Here is a 24,745-nt window from a genome sequence, read left to right on the forward strand (position 1 = left end):
GCAGTACAGGGAGGGGCGCCCCTGATTGGCTCTGGAGCTGTCGCGTAACCCCACGGCACGCATTTTATCGGAGTGCGCAGGTGCTGGCGTGGGGCATTGTGGGAGCTATGGCACTGCCTCGGAAGTGCTCGTCTGATGGCGCCCCGCCTCCCTTCCGCTTGAGCGCTCCCTGACTCTGTTTATTGTTGTGGTTCCACCGTGTCTGGCCCCGCCCTCGCCGGCCAACCAGGCCAGTGAGGAGAATGAATGGCAGCTAGGATCACCAATGGCACCGCGCGGACGGCGCGGGGCTGGCCGCGTTCTGTCCGCCATGTTAGGGTTGTCGGCCGCCTGACAGAGCTTGGCTTTACCCCCTCAGGAGCGCGGCATGGAGCCGCAGGTGAACTTGCGCGTCACTTGCCGTGGCGAGACTCAGAGTTTCCTGGTGTCAGACTCGGCGCACACGACGTGGGCGGATGTGGAGGCCATGGTGAGCGCTGCCCGTCCCGTCCCGCCTCGCCGTGGGAGGCAGAGCAGAGGGCCCGCCGCGGGGCAGCGCTGCCGCAGCCGCCCTGCCGCAGCCGTGGGGAGCCGGCTCGGTGAGGCGCTGGGAGTGTAAGCGCCTTTCCGAGGGCCCAGCATCTTCTCGCTTGGCTTCCTAAGCCGTGTCCCCCATTTCACAGGCAGTTAGAAGTCGTGTTTTATTCTGCTGCAGTCTCCATTTTATCTTTAACAGTAACTTTTACTCCTGTTACGTATGTAGAGTGGCGTGAAAAGCCCCTTTTGGATGAAGCCTCTTACGGGTCACTTGTTTTTCTGTGTGAACAGATGGCCTTAGCTGTGTGCTTTGCTCTTTTCCACAGTTATGGATACTTGGTTTTGGCACTGTACCCTTATAAAGAGCAGTCTGTGCCTCTTTATCTGCCATTCTTTTACTCATTCAAGTAGATACGGTCAAGTAACACTCTTCTGTTATTTACAGAACATTTCCCGAAAGATTTATCTTTGCTGTCTGGGACACTGATTCACAAACATGGCTTTTTTTATTTCTTGCTTCCTGCTGCCTTGTGTGTGCTAGTTTGAATATAACTGTTTTTGTTAGTGGGCCATGAATGCGTAGACAGTTGCTTATGAAGGTCTGTATATCATGAACTTAGTGTATTAAGTAGTTTTGCTTTGGATGTTTATTTCCAGTGCTATTTAGTGAAAATTCCTGTACTGGCTGAGATTGAAATTGTGTGGGAAGTATTCCCTTGGTTATGATGAAGCTGCAGTAATTTATCTTTTTTGTTGTTGTTCTTCTGTAGCAACTGTTCTTGTTTTTTAGCTTACTCTGAGTTGCATCTCAAAAGATCTTGCCAGTATTTTGTTTCTCTCTTTCAGTTCTTTTTTTAGTTAACATATTTCAGCGTACCTTGTAGGAGGTTCTTGCATTGTGAATGACTCAAATTTAGAGTTTGAACTGCATAACCTTCACTCACTGTATTTCAGTCTTCTAGAAGAGGCACTAGCTCATGCCTAAAATACTTGGTGTCAAGTAGAGCTTGCAGGAATGTCTGAACTAGGCAGAAACATGCTTGCATCAAAGCTGGAAGCAGATTGCTGTGTAAGCCTGGTGTTGCCCTTAATCTTAGGTATTCTGCGAGTGACGATGTGTTTGTTCAAGGTGTGGTGTTCTATTACAGTAATGTTTCCATAACGAAGGCAGTACCACTGGGTGTCTTTGCGCTGTGTTGTGTGAGTTACTGTTTCAAGGTAGTATCAGTTAAACTATGTCTGTCCTATGTTTTAATGTGTTATTAAACATCTGGTGTGTATAAGGAATAACGCGATCTCTGGTTCTAGCTTGAGTTTTAGGGGAACAATGTGTGGTACTAGACAATGTAGATACAGACCACAGTTTCTTCTTGACAAGCTGAGCTGATTCTCTTGCTGCACTCCCAAAATTAATTTGGGATATACCACTGGAAGAACCTGCCTATAGCACATTCATTGCAGAATGTATGTGGCTATGTCATTGTGCTCTTGTGGTGCTCTGTAATTCCCCACCATCTGCTGTCTTCTAAGGCTGCTGATATTCTTCTGTTAAGTACAGGCTAGCAAAATGTGTGCCAGATACAGCAGTTTTTCAGAGAGTTTCTGTCAAGAAAAATACAGCTTGTGTAGGTAAATGATATAAAAATGCACATGAGCCTCAAAGACAGTTATTCAACATAGGGGAACAACTGCCTTCATTTATGGTTCATTTGATACTGTTTGTTCTGACCTATTAGTGCAAAATACAAAATAGCTACTCCGCTTTATCCTCCTAATTCTGATTTTTAGAATGGATTTGTATGTTCAGATGTACAGTGCATCAGCCAGTGAGTAGTGAATGAGATACTTTGCTCTTTTTAGTACTTGAATTAATCCTGGTTTCTCAAAACACAAGTAGGTTTGTGAAAGAAAGGCTGCTCACCTGTGTGAGCAGTCTTCCTGGTGTTTTTCAATGTAAAAGTTAGCATAGTATTCAGTGATTGCTGGCTCTAGCCTCTGTATATTGTGGTGTTTACCATGACTGAGTTCGTTAACCCTGAGCCAATCCTCTTATAATGGAATGGTTGTTATTTACTTTGGGGTAAACATTAGCTAGACAAGGTGAAACATGAAAAGAAATTAATTTTTTCTTTTCATTATAGAAAGTCAGTAAAGGTTGAAGACAAGGCACTGGGGAGGGTTGTTCAACTCTAGAAGAATGGATTTGGCAAAACAGTGTTTATTTCAACTGAGAAACTGAAGGGAGGGGCAGAAGGACTAAAATATTTTTCACTATTAATAATTGTGATTAACTGAAAACATATCTAGTCCTTTCTTATTGCGATTTTGTGTTCTGTTTTCCTTTCAGGTTAACGTTTCATTTGACCTGGACAACATTCAGATCAAATACATTGATGAGGATAATGATGAGGTAAAATACTCACCACCCTCCCAAAAGGTCTGCCAGAATATGATTTGTGAACCTTTCTGCCTCTCGGTAATTTGTAGTGGTCCTTCAGGAGTGTCTGTTATGTGGATCTGAGGGGACATTGTTGCCCCTTTGATAAGAAAATAGCTATTATTCTTGTGGTTTCACTCTTAATGTAGCATACTTATTTTTAAATATTTTTTAGAAGCTGCTGCTTTTCATTTTCCTGCCCAATAGAAATAGCCAGTGGTTCCGTGTGCTCTGAGGGAGGGATGCTTCTGTTGAGGGGCTTTTTTATTTTTCATTTTATTAGAATAAGGTAGTTGTAACTATTTGTGTTTGCAGCCATGGTAAAGCCCTGTCTCTTCAATCTACATTCCTTCCTCTGAAAAATGTAGGTCCCCTGTTATTAGCATATGTTTACTTCAGTGATACAGTGTACTCAAATCCTCTGCTTGCTTTATGCAAATGCTATAATCTCCAAGCAGATTAGTGACTCAGAAAGCAAGTTGGTTACTTCTAGTTGTCCTGGTTGAGTAACTTTCTGCTTGGCATAACCTCACCCTCTCATATTCTTTCTGTTTATCTAGAGATTTAGAGTAGAATCTAGCTTTCAAACAGAACATAACTTGTGCAAGCTCTGTGTTCCACTACTTGTTTTGTAACTCTACTAAATTGCAGAGATGGGAATCTTTGGTGTTTTTTTTTTCTCCCACCCTAAATAGAAATGTCAAGATGCTTCTAGCAGTATTTCAGGGAAAGATTCTGCCCTTATTTGCCAGCCTGTATCTATATAAATATATAGATACATCTGTTAAAGAATTTTTTCAAATACTAATACAGTATTGTTCAAAATCATTCAGTGCTATAGTGATTAAATAGCTTCTTGTATTAGCATCTTCTATGTGCAAAATTGATAAATGAGCACCTGTGGAAGATAGGCTTGGCTTGTATCTAAGTCAAAAGAACAGTTAAGTGTTTCATGTTGGGCATTAAAAGCAACTGGGTCCAAACTTTGTGTACTTGTATAGCACACCCAGTGGTGCTGGCACCAGCTTAATTAGATGAGACCACACTTGTTCTGGATGCTAATAGGTGCCAGAGGTCTTGCTTGTTCTGCAAATCTAGTAAAGAACATGGTCTGCTCCAGAACACCATAACACTGATTAATGATTAAACATGGCAGCAATAACAAATATCTGAAGGAGGAGTGGTATTTTAGAAGCTCTGAATACAAGTACATTTAATCTGAAAGCATGTTAATTTTAAGAGAATCACAGAAATTGATCAGTGGCTATTACTCACTGTTATTTCTCTTTGCAGGTCTCTGTGAATAGCAAAGGTGAGCTGCTACTCTGCTGAAGTGAAATCAGTAAACAGACCCCAGTTCACGTTTTTGGGGAAGCAATTGAGAATGCTTGCTTTTTGAGTTTTGGATTTTATGTGTGGCATCAAATTCTTCCCAAAGGAAGGCATTTTTGATCTATAGAAATAAATCAAAAATGAGTAAATTAATAGAATGTTAAGTCCATTAACTTAATGGACTTAAGCTGTGAGAACATGTTTGTTGCCATATATACAACTTCTTCCTTCAGTAGTGCTATTTTAAAGGAATTTACAAGAGTTGTGGGAGACACTCCTTGATGTAATGGTCCCTAAATTCTATGTACCAAACTTACATCTGTTGTCTGAGACAGAGAAAATTCACATTTCTTTCCTTTTTTCTTTAGAGGAATATGAAGAAGCTCTGAAGGTAAATGCTCTCTTTGACTTTTTTTCAATATAGTCATCCTTCTCCAATAGTAATGGGTGTAGCTGAGAAAAAAAAAACAGCATTACCTGGCCCATAGAAATCAGAATAGCTCAGTTTTCCAGCTATGGTCACTGATTTAATTGGTATCAATGCTTATTTACTTTATAAGCTGTTAATTTAGGCAAAATAAGAATTGCATTCCTTTAAATTTCAGTTGTACAATACTAATGCTTTCAGAACTTTTTGTTCATGGCCTGAATTTCAGATCTGATAATAATTTGAAAATAATCATAAATGAAAATTTACTGTAAGTTCCTGGACAGAATCTCTATTGTTTTCTGGCTCATATGAACAGCTTTATTGTAGATCGAAAGATTCCTGCAGACCATCTGCATAATTAACCTTTTGCTTATAATAAACTTTTCAATAAGCATATTGGTAACCTTGAAGAAAACCAGAATAGACTATCAGCTGACTGTACCTTGGCATTTCACTCAGTTTTTCGTTTTGTGTGTGTTAGTCTTTCCTCAACCTCTCCATTGTAGTGTAGTGCTGTATTTTTATGGGATTTTGTATGTTGGTTGTAAGTGGAGTAAACATGATGTGTGTATGTACTGTCTGTTTAGATTGCAGTTAAACAAGGAAATCAACTTCAGATGAATGTGTATGAAGAAAACTCTTCTCTGAAAGAAACTTCATATTGTTCTTTGCAACTACATGAAAAAACTGTGACAGAAAAGTTGGCACCTCTTACAGATGAGAAGAAACCTCTTTCACACTATTCCGTGCTAGCTCAGGGGTTAGAGGAAGACTTAAAAAATGAAAAGGAGCTGACAGTTCAGGTAGGATGCACAGCTGGATTATATATTCGTAAAAACAAAGAATTCGTAAGTGTAATTCACTTTATAGACTGATCATCATCTTTACCCATACATAAAAACACTAAGTTCAGAAGTTGGTCTTCATTTTCTACTACCTGCACATTGAAGCTTGCAGATCTGTTTGAATGTCTTCAAGAGGGTATTTTGATGCTGCATTTAGAAATACAGATTCTTGCATGTTAACCATTGTTAAGTATTATGATGAACAAAGCAAGTGGTCTCCTGAAGCCCTGGTTGCCATCTAGTAACTTCTGGTTGGCTTGATTTCTTTGGCTTTGATGTGCAATTACACTCAAATGATAATAAGGCAGGAATCTTTCAGGAAAATGTTAATGGCTTCCTTGTATTGCTTTTCTGCTGTTTTCTGGAGAACTTAAAATTTATTTTTGTAAAGACATTTCATGAGATAGCTATTTGAAAGTGCTTAACTTGCTGTATTGAGGTTTTTTTTGCAGCTTTGCATACTTACGGTTTGTGACTTGTGGTGTAGTTTTTTTTGTTTGTTTTTCTTGCTTTTTGCCCCCCCCCAGCAAAAGTTAAATCACCCTGGAACAGGAGGAACAAATGAAAATCCGCCAGAATGGTTTACTAGCTATCTGGAAACAGTAAGTGTGTTTTCTTCTGAATTTTAGTATTCTTAAAGGAATACTCAAGAGGCTATTGGTGGAAAAGATACCTGTGGTGCCTAACTCTATGCATGTGATCACACTCTCAGAAGTTGCGACCAGGATCTTAAAGGGCATTTGGCATATAATCACTCTACTTTTGTGGTGATAAATGGAAACTAGATGTTTAAATATAACTGTACAGTGTAGGTGTTACCTTAAAGAAAGTTTGATACATGCCACTTCTTGTCAAAAGTAGATTGTTTGGTTTATGCAGTTGGTTGGTTTGAGTGTAGTTTTAATTAGCTCCCATGCTAGAATCCTTGTTGCACTCCAGGTAGTCATAGGAACTTCAGGGCACTATGATCAGACAGAGCATGAAACACAGTGTTGCTGTTGGCAAATCTTGTTTGACAAGTTCAGTAGTGCAGTAGGGTTTTCTGAGATTTGAAGTATAGAATTTAGTGACCTTGCTTTTCTTGATTGTTCAGTTGAAAATACTTTCAGAAGGCCATTGAGTATAACCTCTAGATTAATCAGGTGTAGGTGTTAACTTGTTTTGAAGAGCTGTTAAACTGCTGAGAAGCAGTTAAATATGAATGCTAAGAATTAATTAGCTAGTGAGTTCTTGAAACTAAAAGGTACAGTAGTATAATAGTATATGCATTTATCTTTAAGCCTTTTTTTTCCCCTAGCATCTCCCTTCCTTTGCCACCTCTTTATACAAACTAAGGATAGGGGAACATAGTGGTTATATTTAAAACGTCACTGGTGGACAAAATCAGGACTTAATGATAGAGACTCCAGAGGGATTTGTTAAGAATTGTGTTAATTGTCTCAGAGATTAGTTTCCTTCTCTTTGTGCAAGGTTATGGAAGAATCTTAATATTGTAAACACGAATATAGGATTTTTGATTTGCTCTGCTAAAACCTCTGGGCTGATATTTTCTAAAATACAAATCCTCTTTGAAGAATGTGGTACTTGTTTGAGTTCGTCTTGAATATGCTGGAGGGCTGGGAAGTGCATTCTGAGCTGCTTTATGATTTATGGATTGGGAGTCTTGGCACAATGTAATCCAACTTTTGAAGCTGCATGGGTGGGTCTCATCCATGACTACTTTAATTTTTTTTTTCCAGTTCAGGGAACAAGTAGTTAAGGAAACTGTTGAGAAACTGGAACAGAAGCTATACGAGAAGCTTGTTCATCACAATCAGCCTCCAGATTTTTCTGAGAGCTCTCTTGCAGCAGCACCTCCAACTTCAGAAGGCCAGTTAGGGAATGGCAACCAGTATGACTGGCTGATCTCCTGCTGCAACTGCCAGGCCCGAATTGTTGGAGTTCGCTACCAGTGCAGGTAGAATATGATGAGAGATGGGAATATGGGAAACCTAACATTTAAAGCATATGAATGAGTCTGAAAAACTGTCTTGATGTTGTAGACTTAGAGATTTCTAATCTGCAGCATGCTGTACACTTCAGAACCTCTAGTATGTGTCTCACAAACAGCTTATGTTCTCTGCTGTGGTGACTGGTGCTTATCTGCATAAGAGCAAGATTAATACTAATCTGAGGAAATGTGATTGTTAAAGTGAGAGAACTTTATAACACTTTGCTGTATTTTCAAACACTCTTTACCTTGTTTGCATATAGCATGCAGTAATTGTAAAGGAAAATGTTTCACTCAGTTCATTAAACGAAACAAAACCCCCAAACTTTTAACCACCAGTCTGTAATAGTCCTTTATTTAGTTCTCACAGTCAATGAGACTAAGGCAGGTCATGTTTTTTTTAGTGATCTCACTGTTGTCAGTTTAATAATATGAAATAGGTTTTGGTGAGTGTTAGAAGTGAAGTGTTTATTTGAATGAGGCAATTGCTGTAAAGGTAAGTATTTTAGGACTAGGCAGCAGCAGTGAATGGAATGCCAACAGGAGTTTTTCTTTGGCTGTTTGTTGCTGACAGGAGTTGACAGTTTGTTTTTTACCAGTCATGTTTGTGCATGAGCAGTCTGCTTTGTATCCCTGAATACTTCAGTTGACTCATCCTCTGTATTTCCATAACTATGATGCTGTTTCCGGCATTGGATTTCAGTATAATGTTTTATCCTTTATAGCAAGAATTGTTAGTCACTTGTGCTGAAGGAAGCATCAGGTTTTTTCAATGTGTGCTCAAGAAGGAAGTTAGAACTGTCTTGCAGTTTTGGCAAGAAGAGAGATACTGATCTAGATATTCCAGATGGCTCCAAATACTGATTTATAAGTAAGAGAACCAGTTTTTGTTTTACTCAAGCACTACTTGAATGGTAGGATGATACAGAGTTTGTTTTCCTGCAGAAATGTAAGGATTAATTGTCATTGTCTTTTTCTAGTGCGTTAATTCTTTGTCTGTCTCTTGGTAACCTGCCTTCTCTGCTTTGCAGCCTTTGTCCAGCCTACAATATCTGTGAACAGTGTGAAGCAGGAACATTTGCACATGACCCTAATCATGTCTTGTTAAAGCTGCGAAGACCTGTACTATGTATTGCTGAGAATTACAGCCTTGCAGAGTTTTCACCTCGCCTGCCTGCTACTCTAGAGCAAGTTAGGTAAATGGTGGCACCTGTCAATACCTGACAAGATTATCGTGATAGCAAAGTGGAAACGCCCATATTGGGGTTGATGTTTGGCTTTATTTTAGACTTAGAGACAGCAAGGAATGGAAATGGTACTCAAACTTCATTGCTAGTAGCTAACAATAGCTATGTACTTACAAATGGCCTAAGTCACAAATCTTAGAGCATTTTTAATGACAATGTAAAAAAGACAGAATTTTGTGTCATAGGTGGTTAGCAAACTTTGATAGCTTACTTTTTCTTTCAGCATATTCTGATCTGCCTTTAAGTTTGCTTTTTCACTGAGGCCATTTAAAGTATCTTCACAAGCAACCATGAAGATGTTCTTTTAAAATCATCTGGTATCCAGTCTAGAGTGTGAGAAATTTCCTGAAGTGTTCCCTTTTAGACTTAAGACTTGTGTTGGCTAAAGCTAAATTCTAGTCAATTTAATGTGTTGTAACAAGGTGACTTATTCTCTCTTCAGGCTCCAGAAACAGATGGACAAAAGATTTCTGAAAGCAGAAAAGCAAAGATTACGAGCAGAGAAGAAACAGCGAAAGGCAGAGGTCCGAGAGCTCAAAAAGCAGCTAAAATTACACAGGAAAATTCATCTGTGGAACTCTGTCCATGTATTGGAAACGAGTGGCTCAACTACTATGAAATCTGAGAGTCTCCAACCTAATACCTTCCTGTAAGAGATGTTGTTAGATGAGCATTTGTTAGTTTTGCTGTCTGTCCATTTGTGATGAAACCAAGTTAGAGTAACAGGAGGAAGGCTATGAAGTCGCTTATTTAAAGCATCATTTGTCATTGGACCCTGTGACAATTTTGTCTAAATGGAATTTGCAAGGTGGAGTGGTTTTTATTGTTTTTAGTTGGGAGGAGAGTAGGAGAAGAAAAAAAGCAACTAGTGGTTATTACTGAAAACTCACAGATTTATATAGATTTAGGAGGAAGGGGAATGCCTAGGATTACATATATACTCACGCCAGCACATACAGTGTAAAGTAACATTACTGCCAGTTTTCAAAATGCCTGTGTTTTCCTGCTAGATTAAGTGTCTGCATAAAGTCACGTGCATTCTGTGTGCTTATGGTCAGTGCTCTTTTTTTCTTTTTCCTTTTTTTATGTGATCTTAGGCTGAGGCTCACTATTCAGCAGCCTTTGCAGGCAACCACTTTGCATTTTCCATTCCCTTTAGTTTTACGAATGTACAGGTGTAAAACTTGTGTAGTTCTAGTTTCTTTAATTCATCCCTTCCAGTTAGGGCATTTATAAGTCAAATTAAGATTAACAAGTCACATTTGTGAGGAGCTTGAAATAGCTATCTTTGCTTGCTTTTTGATGAACAGGCACATAACAGGAACAAAACCAATGCTAACTTAGGTCCAGATTCTTTTTTTAGATCTTTTAAAGTTGACATGCGAGCTGCTTCACCAGTCGCCTCTCAGTGTGCCCAAATTAACAGTAAAGCTTTGGATTAAATCTATTCTTGAACCCCTTTCATGAAAAATATGATATTTTGCTGAAAAGTCTTGTTTGTGAGGCCAGGTAAAAGACACTAGTGCTTAGACTGTAGCACAATCTTTTTGATTCAACATCATAAAGATAATGACTTCGTTCTCGAAGAGAATAGCATAGCCTGAGGTGCTGTCAGACTAAATCAAATCAGGTGAAGTACTGTGAACTTTTCTCTGTTAAACCTCAGTTCTGTAATTATTATAGTATTCTTCCAAATAAGCAAATATTGGTGTGTTTCTTTTTTTCTTTAGCAAACTGCTATGTGGTGTTTAGACTTAAGATGAAAACAGTAACTAAAATGTTAGAATTTTGAAACATTTCTAGAGAAAAACTAAATGGCTCCTCCATTTTCAGCCAGTGGAATGGCTGCCGAATGACTTCCTCAGTTTTGGTGTTTTTCTGGTATATTTTTGTTTGTTTCTCCCCACCCCCCCTCCCACCCCCCCCCCCCAATCCTAGGAGTCCTAGTCAGCCCTTCCAAGCAGTTGTCCCAACACGAAGTGCAGTATTTGTGGATGAGAATTTGCCAGATGGGACTCACCTGCAACCAGGAACAAAGTTTGTCAAACACTGGCAAATGAAAAATACTGGCAATGTGGAATGGAGCTCAGACACAAAGGTATCTTGCTTTTGCTATTACTTTTGCACACTAAGATGATTCTGGAAGATTATATTCTCTGTCAGAACCTGTTTAAAGATTCATTTGGCCTGTTAATTCACAGGCTGGGAATTCTGGGGCGATAAGCTTTCTAGGGACTCTTTACAACTGCACACTATAGGAGGAAAGCCATCAAGATTAACATCACTGGACATGTCTTCCAGTGCTTTTATAATATTACAGTTAAACTTTGTTTAAAACGAGTGTGTTGCTTTTCTGACTTCAGAAAGCCTTTCTTCTGAGAGTGACTGAGTTCATGTTGAGAGATGAGATATCTTACTTTGTGGTCATAGCGACTAAATATGAGAATGTTTACTAACAGCCTCTCTTCTGCATGCCTGGTATCTACAAGGGCTTTCAGCAGAGTAACTTTTAATTCGTGTTCGTCACTGCCCACAGTTTGCAGAGAAGCTTGTGAAGTTAACTTTTGCTTTTTCTGTTGTATATTTCAGCTGAAACTGATGTGGGGAAACTTGACCTTGGCATCTTCTGAAAAGAAAGATGTGTTAGTGCCATCCCTTCCACCGGGACAAGTAGGAACTGTTTCAGTTGAGTTTGTAGCTCCTAATATAGAAGGAACTTATACCTCTCACTGGAGACTGTCACACAGAGGGGAACAGTTTGGGCCCAGGATCTGGTGCAGTATTGTTGTGGATCCCTCCGCAGCTACTGACTATCTAGAAAGCAGTTGGAAGGATGCTAAGAAGGATAAAGCTTCCAGCACCAAACAGGCAAGTAACTCATAAGGAATTTGGGGCAGTTCTGAATTGCCTAGTAGAAGGAGCGATGAGGATTGTGTGGTGCAATGGTGTAGTATCCCTAGCTATTGATTTCCAAGGGAGTCTTTGTTGTTTGCTTCTAACTTTTAATAGAAAAGAAACACAACTTTTACTGCATTTGTAAGTTCTGAAATGGTCGTTCTTTTCGACAGTCATGGGATTAGTTACTGTTCTGTTACAGCTGTTTGTCTAGTTCTTTGATTGAACTGAAACACTGCAGGATTTCTGTTTATGTTAGATCTTGTCCTTCTGGCTCTAAGATGAGTTGAATTAAAACTCTTTTCAAGTTACTTGCCATGGAATCATAGAACAGTTTGAGTTGGAAGGGACCTTATAGATAATCTAGTACCACCCCCCTGCCATGAGCATGAACACCTTCCACTAGACCAGGTTGCTCAAAGCCCTGTCTAACCTGGACTTGAACACTTCCAGGCAGGGAGCATCCACAACTTCTCTGGGTAACCTTTTCCAGTGCCTCACCACCTTCACAGTGAAGAATTTGTTATATCTCATCTAAATCTACCCTCTTTCAATCTAAAGTAATTACCCCTTGTCCTGTCATGGCATCCCCTTGTAAAAAGTCCCTCTCCAGCTTTCTTGCAGGCCTCCTTCAGGTACTGGAAGACAGTTAAAAGGTCTTCCTGGAGCCTTCTCTTCTCCAGGCTGAACAACCCCAGCTCTCTTAGCCTTTCCTCATAGGAGAGGCGTTCCATCCCTCTGATCATTTTTGTGGCCCTCGTTTGGACCTGCTCCAACAGGTCCATGCCTTTCCTGTGCTGAGGGCTCCAGGTGCAGTCTCGCCAGAGCAGCGTAAAGGGGCAGAATCACCTCCCTTGCTATGCTGGACAGGCTTCTTTTGACGCAGCCGAGGGTACAGTTGGCTTTCTGGGCTGCAAGTGCACACTGCCGGGTCATATTGAGCTTCTTATCAACCAGCACCCCCAAGTCCTTTCCTCAGAGCTGCTCTCAATTCCCTCTCCACCCAGCCTGTATTTGTGCTTGGGATTGACCTGACCCATGCGCAGGACTTTGCACTTGGCCTTGGTGAACTTCATGAGGTTTGCACAGGCCCACCTCTCAAGCCTGGCAAGGTCCCTCTGGGTGGCATCCCTCCAGAGTGTGGACTGCACCACACAGCCTGTGTCACTGGCAAACTGTCTGGAGTGTGCTCTCAGTCCCACTTTCCGTGTTGCCGGCGCTGGTCTGTGCTTGGACATCAAGCTGTTGACCACAACTCTTTGAGTGTGACCATCCAGCCAATTCCTTATCTACCGAGTGGTCCATCCATCAAATCCATCTCTCTCCAATTTAGAGACAAGGTGTCATGTGGGACAATGTGAAATGCTTTGCTTAAGTCTGGGTAGGTGACATCCGTTGCTCTTCCCTGATGCATCAATGCAGTAACCCCATTGTAGAAGGCCACCAATTTGTCAGGCATGATTTGCCCTTAGGGAAGCTGCTATGTTCTTATAAACAATACTCCAGCTTTACATTTCATGTAATTGTTTTATTTGCTGCCTGCCTACGGGGATTCTGGGACATTATTGTTTTGCTTTTCCAGGATGCTTCCTTAAAGACAGAAGCAGGTGCTCAGCTGATGAGTGAAATCATGGAGCAGGCTGAAATACCTCTCCCAAGTAATCCTTTAAAGATGAAAAATCTGCCAAGTGAGAGAGAATTTTATATCCCATCTGTTGATCTCCTCACTGCACAGGTAAAGTGCTAAAATTCGTGTAGAAATAAAACAAACCACCTTGGGTTTGATATGTAGGTACATAGACATCCATAGGAATAAAAAGCTTCTGAGTTCAAATATAGCCACTGTATTTTCAGAAAGAATATATTGCGTTTTATATTGCAGAACTATTTTCTTGAATTAGTATTGGGGACTGTCACTATACGAAAAAAGCGTGCAGGACAGACTAAGATTCTCAATAAAGAGTCACAGGGTTGGGCCTTTCTTTGGCCCCTAGCAAGGGAGCACTTAGCTTTGCCTCTTGCTGCCCTAATTTGTGTACCATATTCTGTGATGTGGATGTATGTTATGAGAAAACTGCCCTCTGTCTGAGATTGTGTCGAGTAGCTTAACGAAGTGGAGTAGACCTCCTTGTAAACTAATGGGATCTGGTGCTGGGAAGTACAGCATAAGATTCCATTTCAGGGTTTGAAAACTGTGGTGATTCTTTCTGTAGGATTTGCTGTCCTTTGAGCTGTTGGACATTAATATTGTGCGGGAATTGGAGCGAGTGCCACACAATACTCCTGTTGGTAAGATTCTTCTCATGTTCTGTCTCTAGCATTCTGGGTTAACTGTTTACCCAGTGAGAAGCTGAATTTGTGCAAAAGGCTTATTTGCTCTTCAGGCTAGAGTGTCTTCCAGACTCTCATGTCTTTTCATTTTAATTCTTGCTGCAGTCTTAGAGGAGATACTTGATGGTGCTTTGTATCCTTTGTATTTTTCAGTCTTGGCTTCTTTTCAGCTCCACATCCCCAAGACATAAGATTCCAGACACTGAAGAAAGCTGCCATTTTCTTTGCTCAACCTGTGCCCGTGTAATGCAAAGCTAGATGTTTATTTCACTAAATTATCTTGTACGATAACTGAGTTTCTTCAGTCTTGGAAGAATATCCCTTAAAAAAAGGGTAACTTAAAAGGTTGCCTCCTGGAGGAAGGAAGGTTCTTACTCCCTTAGTGCCAATTATATTTGCTACCTTTGTTTTTCAGTCATGACTCCATGCATATCCCCTTTGCCACATGATATCCCCTTCCTGGAGAAACCTGGCTTAGGTCAAATAGAGGAGGAGAATGAGGGGAGTGGATTTAAACCAGTGCCTGGTAAGCAGTAGTCGTGGGCAGCTTGGGGGTGAGTAGAGGAGGATGTTGTCACTGCTGTGCGGTCAGCAGTCTTGATGTCTTAAGAAGTATTCCAACTCCTGTCTTTCCCTTCTGTGGGAAAACAAAGTTGTTTGGCTCTCTGATGGTAGAGGATGGAGTGTAATACGTGTACAATTCAGAAGCAGAAATACTACTCTTGATTTGTCTGACTACCAGAATTGTTGGGAGAACTAGTAATTTGCCCTTTATAGTCTAGATTATGCTCAGACGCTCTAGGTGTGCCCCCATACTTCTCAGTCACTTGCACATTCATCTTGAACTGAATTCCAAAATATTTCAGTTTTTAAAAAGAATAAATACATAAAGTCAGTATTAGCCTTGACTAGCCTAAAAAATTCTTCTTATACTTGCATTTCCTTGTGGTGGTGTTAAAATAATCTGTTATGTTTCCCTTTCAAAGGAATGACGGAAGCCTGCTTTCCTGCAGACACTTGCATAGCGAAAGTGAAAGCTGAACATACATTGAACCAGGATGAAGGGGAAGAAGATATGAGTGGGACTCAGTTTGTCTGTGAAACTGTAATTCGCTCTCTAACCCTGGATGCTGCACCTGACCATAAGCCCCCACAAAAGAAGAAAATCCTCCAGAGTGAGTACTGTCTTTAGCTGGCTTCTGTGGCTTTCCTTTTTTGCAGTCAGACATTGGCCACAAATTGCCCTGCACTGCAGGGGTGATAACACTTGAATTGTTTTTCCTGATTGTTTTATTAGACTCCTTACAAACATTGCATGACACCTTCAGTTGCGATGTGATAAATGAAGAATCTCCTAGAATAAATACTAATTCCACTTCCAAAAAGGAAGCAAAGATTCATCAGTCAAAGGCAATGACAGAAAACGACTGTGGTAAGTAAAATAGGTTTGAATTTAAGATAAAGCTGTAATAAGGGCTACAAAAATAATCAGGTGTAAAAAGATCTGACATGTTCTAGGAAATTGATCCTCATAGATTAAGAGAATCATTATTACATCAGAAAATTTGTGTCAGTACTCTGAACAAGCAGCTAGTTTAACAGCTGCTTGGGAAGAAAAAAGGTGAAATTTAGACATAAAGGTTCTGAATGGGTATTCGGATAAGTGTTCATATGTTAAGTATGGCTGGTCCTTCCCTGTTTTGTATGCGTAGCTTGAAGTCAGTACTTTGAACTTTCTGATGCATGTAATTTCAGTGCTGAAAACTACTGTTTAATTTGGTGTAGCTCTTGTTTCTGGTTTTATTATAAGTGTTAATATTAGCAGCATATCTGCATAGATTTAACAGTAAGATCTATTACTCTTTCACACTCCACACCCTTCCCACAACAGACAAAGCAAATTATACCATTAATATCAGCAGCAAAGGTTTCCAGTTGTTTCTGAATACTTGCCTTGTATATCTGGGACAATTCTGTCTTTGCTGTTATTAACAATTGTCCATTTTGTATGGATACTTCCCTCTTTTTTTCATGTTAGGGGACCTTCCACTGTCTGATGAGAGGGCAAGCCCCTGTAGTGATGCCGGTAATTCTGATGAAGAGGAAGACGATGATAAAGATGATGTTCAAAGTCAAGGCTCCTCTGCTTCATCAGAGGATTATATCATTATTCTCCCTGAATGCTTTGACACCAGTCGTCCTTTAGGGGAGTCGATGTATAGTTCGGCTCTTTCTCAGCCCAGTTTGGAAAAGACAGGAGAACCTGAAACAGAAGCAGAGAATGCAGGAGGGGGAAGCCAGCCACAGATCCACAGCATCAGTGATATTTTGACTACTTCACAAACACTGGCTGTAGTACCACTAACCCCAGAGATTGCAGACACCTTACCCCAGACACAAAGGTATGCTTCTTGGACAAGAACAGAATGGTTATGTTAGTGTTGCTGTAGATTCTGCAGGGTATTGTGCCTAAGTTCAATGTCCAAACAGAAATTGTTGCAGCTAAAGTTCTGTCACATACTGGAGTGAATGTCCTAAATCCTGCAACTTTTTATAAAGCCTGTACTCACTGATTAGGTGAGTGCAAGAGAGGGAAAGAAAGGAACATGTGAAGCTTTTTCTTTTGTCTGTTGATCTTGGCTTACATACTTGTGTACATATAGAATGAAAGTAGTAAAAGTAATTTCTGTGCCTTACGTTCTCAGGGATCTTGCATCTCTTCAGAATCCTATCTCCCAAGAACCAAACGTACTGGCTTCAGAGAGTATCTCTGCCACTCCTCATAATCAAATAAGAGAAGGTATTGACAATACTTAATGAAGGGTGTGTCTGTTGTTGTTACTTCCTATTTCTTATGCCTAGCATTGGATTTGATGTCTTGTTGCTCTTGAGGAGAGCAGAATTCTACCAAGTAATGATTGCTTTTTCTCTTGGTGTTGAAATTTTACTATATAGAATATTTTATTAAAGAAATAACTGGCTTTGTGGATCAGCTAAGGGCATCTATTCATTAGAAATAGTAGGAGGGTACTCAGAAATATTTGTAGACGTCTGGAAAATTACCTAGCTCTGGAATTCACGAGCTATGTATTTAAGCTGTTGTTACGGTCATTGGGAGCTCACACCGCAGTTCATGTCGTGTTAAAGTAAACACCCACTGACTAATCAGCCAAATGACTCCTGAAATTCTTCTGATTGTTTTGACTGCAGTGAGAATCCTATATATGTAGCTTGTGTCTGGATAACTAAAGTGGAAGGTATGAGTTTTGGACTGAATCTCACTCCTTTTAATTTATGTATGTGTTGCATTTCTTCAGCTTCTCATTGACTGGGTATGTTGATATGATAATTTTTTCTTCCTGTTTCAGAAGCCAGAGGTGAAGATAGTCATGGACCAGGATCTTCTGGATTTCTAACTAGCAAACAAAAGTGCTCGGAATACCCAAGGTAATGAAGCTGTGACTTCACAAATACTGTTTTAAACTAGGAACTGCTAAATTAGGCACCTAGGAAAAAGGACTGGCTTATAGATATCATGTAGTCAGTATTCTGGTAGAAAGGCCTCCCTTCTGAAAGGAAACGTACACTGAACTGTATAATGCTCTGTTTTCATAAGATCTCAGTTTCTACTTAAACATGAATATGAAGGATGCAGAATTGGCAAGCAGAAGTGTTTGAAGAGCTCAAGCTGAATCCTTCTAAAATTCTGTGTTTTTTTCCTGGAAAATCTCAGGATTCTTGAAGTAAGGATTTTGTAAGTTAGCTACAGAGCTAAGCATCTTAAGATACTGAGGCTGGAGGAATAAGACAAAACATTGAGCGGAGTATTGAGTGACTTAAGAATTGATGGGAAACAAACGGAAGTTGCTCTGGCCTGAATGGATGTGTCACAGTGCACAGCTTTAATGTATAGATGTACTTTTCTGGGTGAAAATATGTAATTCTTTACAAATGGCCATGTTATAGAAAGCAAGCTACTCTAGCGTAAAACCACAATTTAATAGAAGGTATCAAGAGAGAAGAAATGAGCTTCCTGGATAGCTCAGTTCCCGAACAGCAATAATTCCTTTGCATCTTAGGTTGTTCTCTCCAACAAGAACTAGATCTCAGTTGGCACATCAACAGGGAGAAACTTGCATTTCGCTTGAAGCAAACATTTGGCTCTACTGACCCTAAAGTAATACCTGACTTCTCTGCAGATACCCTCAAGGAAGCAGCATTGCAGGAGAACTAGTTAAAGGGGCTTTGTCAGTTGCTGCTTCTGCCTACAAAGCATTATTTGCCGGACCACCCATTGTAGAACAGGTAAATGTCTTTCCTGTGTGCTATGTGAGTTTCATAGGATGCCAACCTTAAAATTATAGGTCTATGTTTTACAGTGTATCTGTACTCTATATAGGACTTCATGCAACAGTAAATGTTAAGCTTGATGGCATCCCTTAAAAGTATGCTGCTCTGCCAAGAGATAGGGAAATCCTTACCATGGGGATAGAAGCATGTCTCTTGTAGCATCATGTAAGAGTAGTAATTCACCTTTGTAAGTGAACAGTGAAAGTGAGCGTAAACAGCTTAATTGTGGACAAAAGGGCTTCTGTGCCTTAATTATATTCCACTATAGCGCAGGACCACTGCTTCAAATGGCAAAAATAAATTATCTTTTTATAGCTTATCTTACTACCTTTTGTTTTCAGCAGCCTGCAGCTACAGAAGAGCACACTGCCACTCTTCTATCCAGTCTGTGTGAGATGGGATTCTGTGACAGGCAGTTAAACCTGCGACTGCTGAAGAAACACAACAATAATATGGTTCAAGTGGTAACTGAATTGCTTCAGATCAGTAATAGCGACTGGTACAGCAGTAGTTGCTGAACCTTCCTGGTGGAGGGAAGGAGTTGTCTTCATTGAGTAAACTGTTATTAAACACTGCAACAGCAGCAGGCTGCTCCTCAGCTGCTTTCTGTTTGGAGGTATGGCTAAAACTTTGGCTTTTCTTTGAGTTTTGACTTTTTTTTTCTCATGGAAATGTCAAACAGTACTTGTCCCAGCATCTTATGAATTAGAAACGAGAATTTCAGCTGTTATTTGGACCTCATAGTTAAATGAGTAGTCTTGAAGTCTGTAATTTCATACTGAATCCTTTTATCAGGGAGTCCTGTGTAATTACTGTAAACTTCCACCCAAATGAGAACTTCCCCTTTTATTGTGTGCAAGATTTGTTTTTTAAGGCAGCTGGAAACTTGTTTTGTTGACTTTTAACAAGCTTTGTAATAGGAGTCAATGTCAAATGCTGCTGCAAAATGTAGTCTTGCCTAATTTACAGGATATGCCCACAACTAGCAAGTTGTTTCTTCTTGGTATGGTTTAGTAATTTATTTGTCCAATGCGTGGTAGGAATGTTACAGACTTAAACTTTACAAAGGATTCTTAGAAGGAAAAGGCTGCTCACACACGAAAGCTGTCTTGAACCATCAAACAGCTCCACAGAAGTGTAACCACTGTTAAACTGACGATTACCAGGAAAGTCATTGTTTCTTGAAGCAGAAGGAAGCAGGAGAGTGAGTTTACGAGCAGCAATCGAAGCATCTCTAGTAATGATAGTGCAAAACATACCTCAAACAGGAAGATATAGCCTACATAAAATATTTTGTTAAAAATGGAGTGTAAGGGTAGGAAAGGCCTTTCTAAAAATCTTTACAGGCTTTCTGTAAAAATGTTAGAAACTGGCCCACTGTCGGTTTTCAGTATAGTGCAAACCTCTTACTCTGTTAATACCACATAGAAGAATTGAAGACTGTGTAGAAGCCTAGACCTGAATTGGAGTACAAATTCTGGTAATATTTAGGAGTGCGAAGAGTGATTGAGGTAGGAATTGTGTGACTTACGCTACAGTTTGAAAAATGCATTAATTTAAGCAGTTGTAAGTGTACAGTCTTCTGTGATGGTTTAGCTGCTTCCGTGTTTCCATAGACGCATCTGTAGGATTCATTTTTTTTCTCACGAGATTTTTCTTTAGATGCCCATATTTAATTTGGAAGTCTAAGAATTCCCTTCTAAATGTGCTGAGAGAGATTTTTGATTCTGAAGAATCACAAGAAACAAGCAACATCCACTGCTATGCAGTGGTGTATCCATATATAGCTTTTCAGAGTCCAGTCCCGTGAAGGTGACAGCAGTGTTGGCTATGTTCTTACTTTCACGCAAACTTTTTTCCTTGCTGCAGCAAGAGACCATTAATCCTAAAATATTTTACTACTGCTGCTTCAAACTGAGGTGTTCCTGTTTTGTCACAATGTAGCTGAACCAGTATCAGTATTGTGATGATCAGTAGTAATTTTTCTAAAAGATAAAATATCCTTAGAGATAACATACCATTAAAATAATTGAAGAAAAAAATGTACCATACCATCTTTGTTTTAAACCTATTTTTATAGATTGTGGAAGGTACACTCTTAAATGTTTATTTTGAAATACAGTAGAAATATTTTGCAGTGTTTCCCATCTCTGTACACCAGTACAACTGTCTGCTGTGGACCAGATAAAGATCTTTCTGTAACTTGAAACTGCTTTTTTCCCCACCTTGACTGCGTTGAGTACCTTTTGGCTTATGCCTGCTCTAGAACGAGGAGGGGGAAAGGACATGGGTGAAGTGCAGTAGCTGGTGAAGTTTCTTAGAGTGGTGTGGTTGTCTGCTTTAATCTGGAACCCCCCAGCAGGACCCATGTTCTTTCTGTGTGTACCTGTTAACGTGTTCTGTAAATTAACAAAACACTACAATGTTTGAGGAGAGACACGTCCTTGCAGACTGAAAGGCAAAGTGTGAAATGCTGTCTTTCTTAGGTTACTGTTCACTAGGATTTAGATAATGTAGGCTCAGGCTTAAAATGTATTTCTGTTGGCTTTGTATATTTTGTTAACGGATGCATGGTATAATTTATAATATATTCCCTAGTGCAGATACAACCTCTGTATTTCATTTAGCGTGAGCACTTCAGCGTCAGCTGGGGCGAGGGGAAGGACCACCTTCTCCTCCTCCTCACAATAAAGCTCTTCATCCCTCCGCCTCTCCTCGGCCTCTTGACGGGCGGGGGCGGTTCTGCCCCCCGGCGCTTTCGGTTCCGCTTGGCGGGGCTCGGCCGCTGCCCGCGGGGGCGGCCGGGGGCGCGAGGGGCAGGGCCCGGCCGGAACACGCCGCGGGCGGCGGGGCCGAGCCGGCTGCGGGAGCCGGTGGTGTCCCTGGCGAGCGCGGCGCTTGCGGCAGCGGGGCCCCGGTCCTCGGAGCTGGCGCTGGCCGCTGCCTCTGCGCTGTGCTCCCCTCGGAGCTCTTCCAGAGCTCCTGCGGTGCTGCCCCTCACTGTGTCTCCCACTGAAACCGTAACTCGTCGGCTTCCTCTGAAGCAGGGATGGAGAAGCTCCGTGTCCCATTCTGAAATCCTCCCTGCTTTGGTCACACCTCTGCGGTGGCTCTTCTGTGTGCCGCGGTGTTCATTCTGCTATCCTGCTGCTGAGCTTCCAGCTGTGCTTCCGTGCTGCCGTTACTCACTTGCACCGTTACCGTCTGTTCCCCGACAAAGGGCCCTGCGCACCCAGAGACGGCCGGGCCCACTGACTCGCCCTTGCTGCAGCCCCTGGGCCGCCCCGGTAATGGCGCAGCTGGTTCGTCAGTGGGCATCAAGGGGGAGGGGAGGCTTTAAAGAAAGACGCGGAGCTGAGACCAGGGAGTAGCCGTTCCCTGACGGCACCCGGGGCCGAGTCGGACAGCGCCGGGCCGGGCCGGGCCATCCGGACGCGGGAACGCCTCCAGCGCTGCCGCGCGCGTCCCGTGGCGGACGGAGCCGAGCGGCGCGGGCCCGCGGGCCTCCTCGTCCGCCACAAATCACAGAGCTGGTGTCGCAGACTGGCGCCAGCGCTGAGTCCTTCTGGTACCCTCCGTCCTCTCTATGATCCGTTCCAGCGCGACCCGTGCGCGGCCACGTCACCGCGTCCGTCATCTCCCGGATACGGAAGTGGTGTCAGTTGTGCGCGTGCGTGGTTGGGGTGGAAATCATGGCGGACCTGGCGGCTCTGGAGGAGCTCGCGAAGCTCGAGTACTTGTCGCTGGTCTCCAAGGTCTGCACCGAGCTGGACAACCACCTGGGCATCAACGACAAAGACCTGGGTGAGTGTGGCGGGCCCCAGCCCGGGAGCTGGGCAGGCGCCCGCGGGCCGCGCGGCCTGTGGGGATCTCCGGGGCGCGGCAGCCGGGGTCCTTCGCGTTGCGGGCCTGGCGGCAGCTGTGGGAAAGACTGTTGGAGCTGTTCCTGTTGGCCAGGACCAGTTTTACGAAGGGGCTTTTCGAATTCAGAAAAGAAAAATCCTTTTTTTTTTTTCCAATTTTTTTTCTTCAAAAACCTTGTGAGCGTGAGAAAATGCTTCGATCTGGGCCCCTACAGAAGGACTGGGAGAGGGAGCCGCTGCTGTTGCGAGCAGCGTTGCAGCTTTTGCGTAGGTGGATAGACCTAGCAGGTCACTGCATTGCCGGGGCAACAGCTTTTATCCAAATAGGGAGTATTTATACTGCCTTTTTATTATGTGTTCTAATTTACTTTCTGCTTTTTCTTCGCAGCCGAATTTGTGATAAGTCTTGCTGAGAAAAATACTACATTTGACACGTTTAAAGCAGTTCTTCTAAAGAATGGTGCTGAGTTCACTGTAAGTCATATCTGAACGTTATTTACATGTTTGTCTTGTCCTGGTATATTTTACAGAGCTTTTTGTTTTAAAGAGAGAGATGCGATGAGTGACTATGTTTTTTCTTCAGTTGGAAAACTGTGCATTAATTAGCTTCTGAGTGTTCCTGTCTAATCAAGCTAAGCCTCCCTCTCGCTCCTGGTTTTTTTTTTTTTTTAAACTTTTGTAGCCTTTGCAAAGCATGCTTCCGAGGACTTGAACTGCTCGTTGTCTTGTTGAGCATATAAAATATGGAAGAAACAACTTTTCATGAAAGCAAATGTTGTAAGTCTTTTTACGATATTTAGATGCTGGGTTCATGAGTTCCTCAGAAATAACTGTGGTTGGATTAAATAGGTGACTAAAAATGACAAACAGAAAAGTCATTTAAATAGAATTATCATAATTATTTTCGTATTCAACTTATTCTATCTTTTAGAATGTACATGAAGTCCAGCGATAGTTTCTAAAAAGGAACCTGTATCTTCAGAATCGAGTGGTTTTAATAAACCCTCACTTGTGCCTTCTAATAATGAAAAACAGCATCGCAGTCATTTCTTAAAGTATTTTCTTAAACTTTTCAGGATTCCCTTATTAGTAATTTGCTACGTCTCATACAGACAATGCGGCCTCCACCAAAACCATCTACGAGCAAAGGTATGCATAATATTATCCCTTTTATTAGTTCAGTGTAATAAGAAACACAGAACTCTTAGTCTTTTGTAGTTTTAGGTCGCCTTCAGTGAGATTGATGTAGTTTTGTTTTAGTCTTGTAAGGCAAGACTTTGTATCTTACTGTTGCAGTGGGAGTCTCACTGTTGTTAGTGGTAGATTTGCAAAGCTGTTTAAACATTAATAACAGACTGAATACATTACATAGAGTATTTTTATATTTCACAGATTCACAAATAATCAGAATTTTATTTGTAGGAAGATAAGATTGTAATCTTTGAATTGAATCTGTAAAATCTGTATCAGCCTTTGCATTCAGATGAAATTTAAACTTCATATTCAATTACAGAAAAATCTAGAGTGACTCGGTCTAGCTCTTCTAAGCTTTGTGTGTGTTTTGTTTTGTGTTTTGTTTTAAATCTCAAAATCAGAGACAGTTGTCAAACCCAAATCGGAGAAGGAAAAGTTGAAGGAATTGTTTCCAGCCCTTTGCAGGCCAGACAATCCCAACATCAGGGTAAAGTCATAATTTCAGATTTTTTTTGTGAGTGTGTGAAAACATATTTTTTTTAAATTATGTGTGTGTGTGTGTTTTTCTCTTTAGTTTCATTTTTTTTGTGTGATGATATGAGTGTCTTCTGCTAATGCATGGATAAACGTGGATTATGAAAAATGAAATACAAAAGAGGCAGAAGGCTGGTATTATTACGTGTAGTTATCAGGAACAGTGGTTACAGCAATTGCCACGTTGATACTGTGGAAGATGAGGCTATTGTGACATGAAACTTGTAGCCTGGCCTTTCTTATGTAATGTTTAAAGTAGTGGTGGATTACAAACTAGATAAAAATTTCAAATGTTCAGGTGCTACGAGGGACATGTATTTTATATTTCTGTAGTAATTTGAGGTGTTGCGATGAAGCTGTCTTTTGTATAAAGCAAGATTTATCTCAGTGTTGTGGCAGAATAGGGGAATAGCTTTATTGCTTTTTTTTCTTATGTATTCTGTCTGATCTGTTTTTATTTTACATTACTTGTAAATAGATATGCATGTGGCTATCCTTTCTGTAGATTAATTCTCTGTGACAGACGTTTTATCAGCCTTGTTACAGAATGGTTCCCTGTTCCTGCAGAATATGCTGGATGAAGATGATGTGAAAGTGGCAGCTGATGCACTTAAAGAACTTGAAGCTCTCATGCCTAGTGCAGACAGACAAGGCAAGCAAAGGAACGGTGACCACCGGTAAGTTTCTAGTACGTCTTTGCAGGCTGGGTATTGACCGTTGGTATTGCCTGCTTGCTCTGTTCTGGTGTGGAATTTCACTGCAAGTATGTAATGTTTGTTTG

General features: G+C 41.1%; 2 protein-coding genes across 8 annotated transcripts in view; both read left to right on the forward strand.

Annotated features, from left to right (window-relative positions):
* Positions 1-286: 286 nt before the first annotated feature.
* On the forward strand, positions 287-21,079 carry NBR1 (NBR1 autophagy cargo receptor). 3 transcript variants are annotated; one of them, XM_075443365.1, is made up of 21 exons: positions 287-469; positions 2,864-2,926; positions 4,247-4,265; positions 4,654-4,676; positions 5,303-5,518; positions 6,088-6,162; positions 7,300-7,517; positions 8,582-8,746; positions 9,240-9,446; positions 10,736-10,895; positions 11,387-11,665; positions 13,275-13,427; positions 13,906-13,981; positions 14,439-14,549; positions 15,010-15,198; positions 15,321-15,455; positions 16,062-16,425; positions 16,729-16,823; positions 17,392-17,470; positions 18,223-18,328; positions 18,715-21,079. In XM_075443365.1, exons 1-21 carry the CDS (start codon positions 368-370, stop codon positions 18,889-18,891), a joined length of 3,012 nt encoding a protein of 1,003 aa, XP_075299480.1. In that variant the 5' UTR covers positions 287-367; the 3' UTR covers positions 18,892-21,079. The 3 variants fall into 3 exon arrangements, with proteins under 3 accessions (XP_075299480.1, XP_075299479.1, XP_075299481.1); XM_075443364.1 differs by having other exon boundaries at positions 316-469; positions 18,718-21,079; XM_075443366.1 differs by lacking the exon at positions 14,439-14,549 and having other exon boundaries at positions 316-469.
* Positions 21,080-22,048: 969 nt separating this feature from the next.
* Positions 22,049-24,745, forward strand: part of DHX8 (DEAH-box helicase 8) — a 30,243-nt gene continuing 27,546 nt past the window's right edge. For 4 of the 5 annotated variants that reach the window (XR_012766225.1, XR_012766226.1, XR_012766224.1 and 1 more), the window contains exons 1-5: positions 22,049-22,177; positions 22,625-22,710; positions 23,313-23,385; positions 23,832-23,917; positions 24,511-24,641. Coding sequence is in view for 2 of the 5 variants with exons in the window: in XM_075443312.1 (XP_075299427.1) it covers positions 22,066-22,177; positions 22,625-22,710; positions 23,313-23,385; positions 23,832-23,917; positions 24,511-24,641 (488 nt within the window). In the remaining 3 variants the exon portion in view is untranslated. The remainder of the gene's footprint in view (positions 22,178-22,624; positions 22,711-23,312; positions 23,386-23,831; positions 23,918-24,510; positions 24,642-24,745) is intronic. The other variant, XM_075443313.1, reaches the window with a different exon arrangement.

This window comes from Opisthocomus hoazin, chromosome 26, assembly GCF_030867145.1.
Source record: "Opisthocomus hoazin isolate bOpiHoa1 chromosome 26, bOpiHoa1.hap1, whole genome shotgun sequence".
NCBI lineage: Eukaryota > Metazoa > Chordata > Aves > Opisthocomiformes > Opisthocomidae > Opisthocomus > Opisthocomus hoazin.

Bases quoted from the DNA above. Each gene is read 5' to 3' on its own strand.
- NBR1 (XM_075443365.1), top strand. From the start codon at position 368: ATGGAGCCGCAGGTGAACTTGCGCGTCACTTGCCGTGGCGAGACTCAG. The intron at 6,163-7,299 runs GTAAGTGTGTTT...TTTTTTTTCCAG, and splicing joins TTACTAGCTATCTGGAAACA to TTCAGGGAACAAGTAGTTAA. The intron at 13,428-13,905 runs GTAAAGTGCTAA...TTCTTTCTGTAG, and splicing joins TTGATCTCCTCACTGCACAG to GATTTGCTGTCCTTTGAGCT.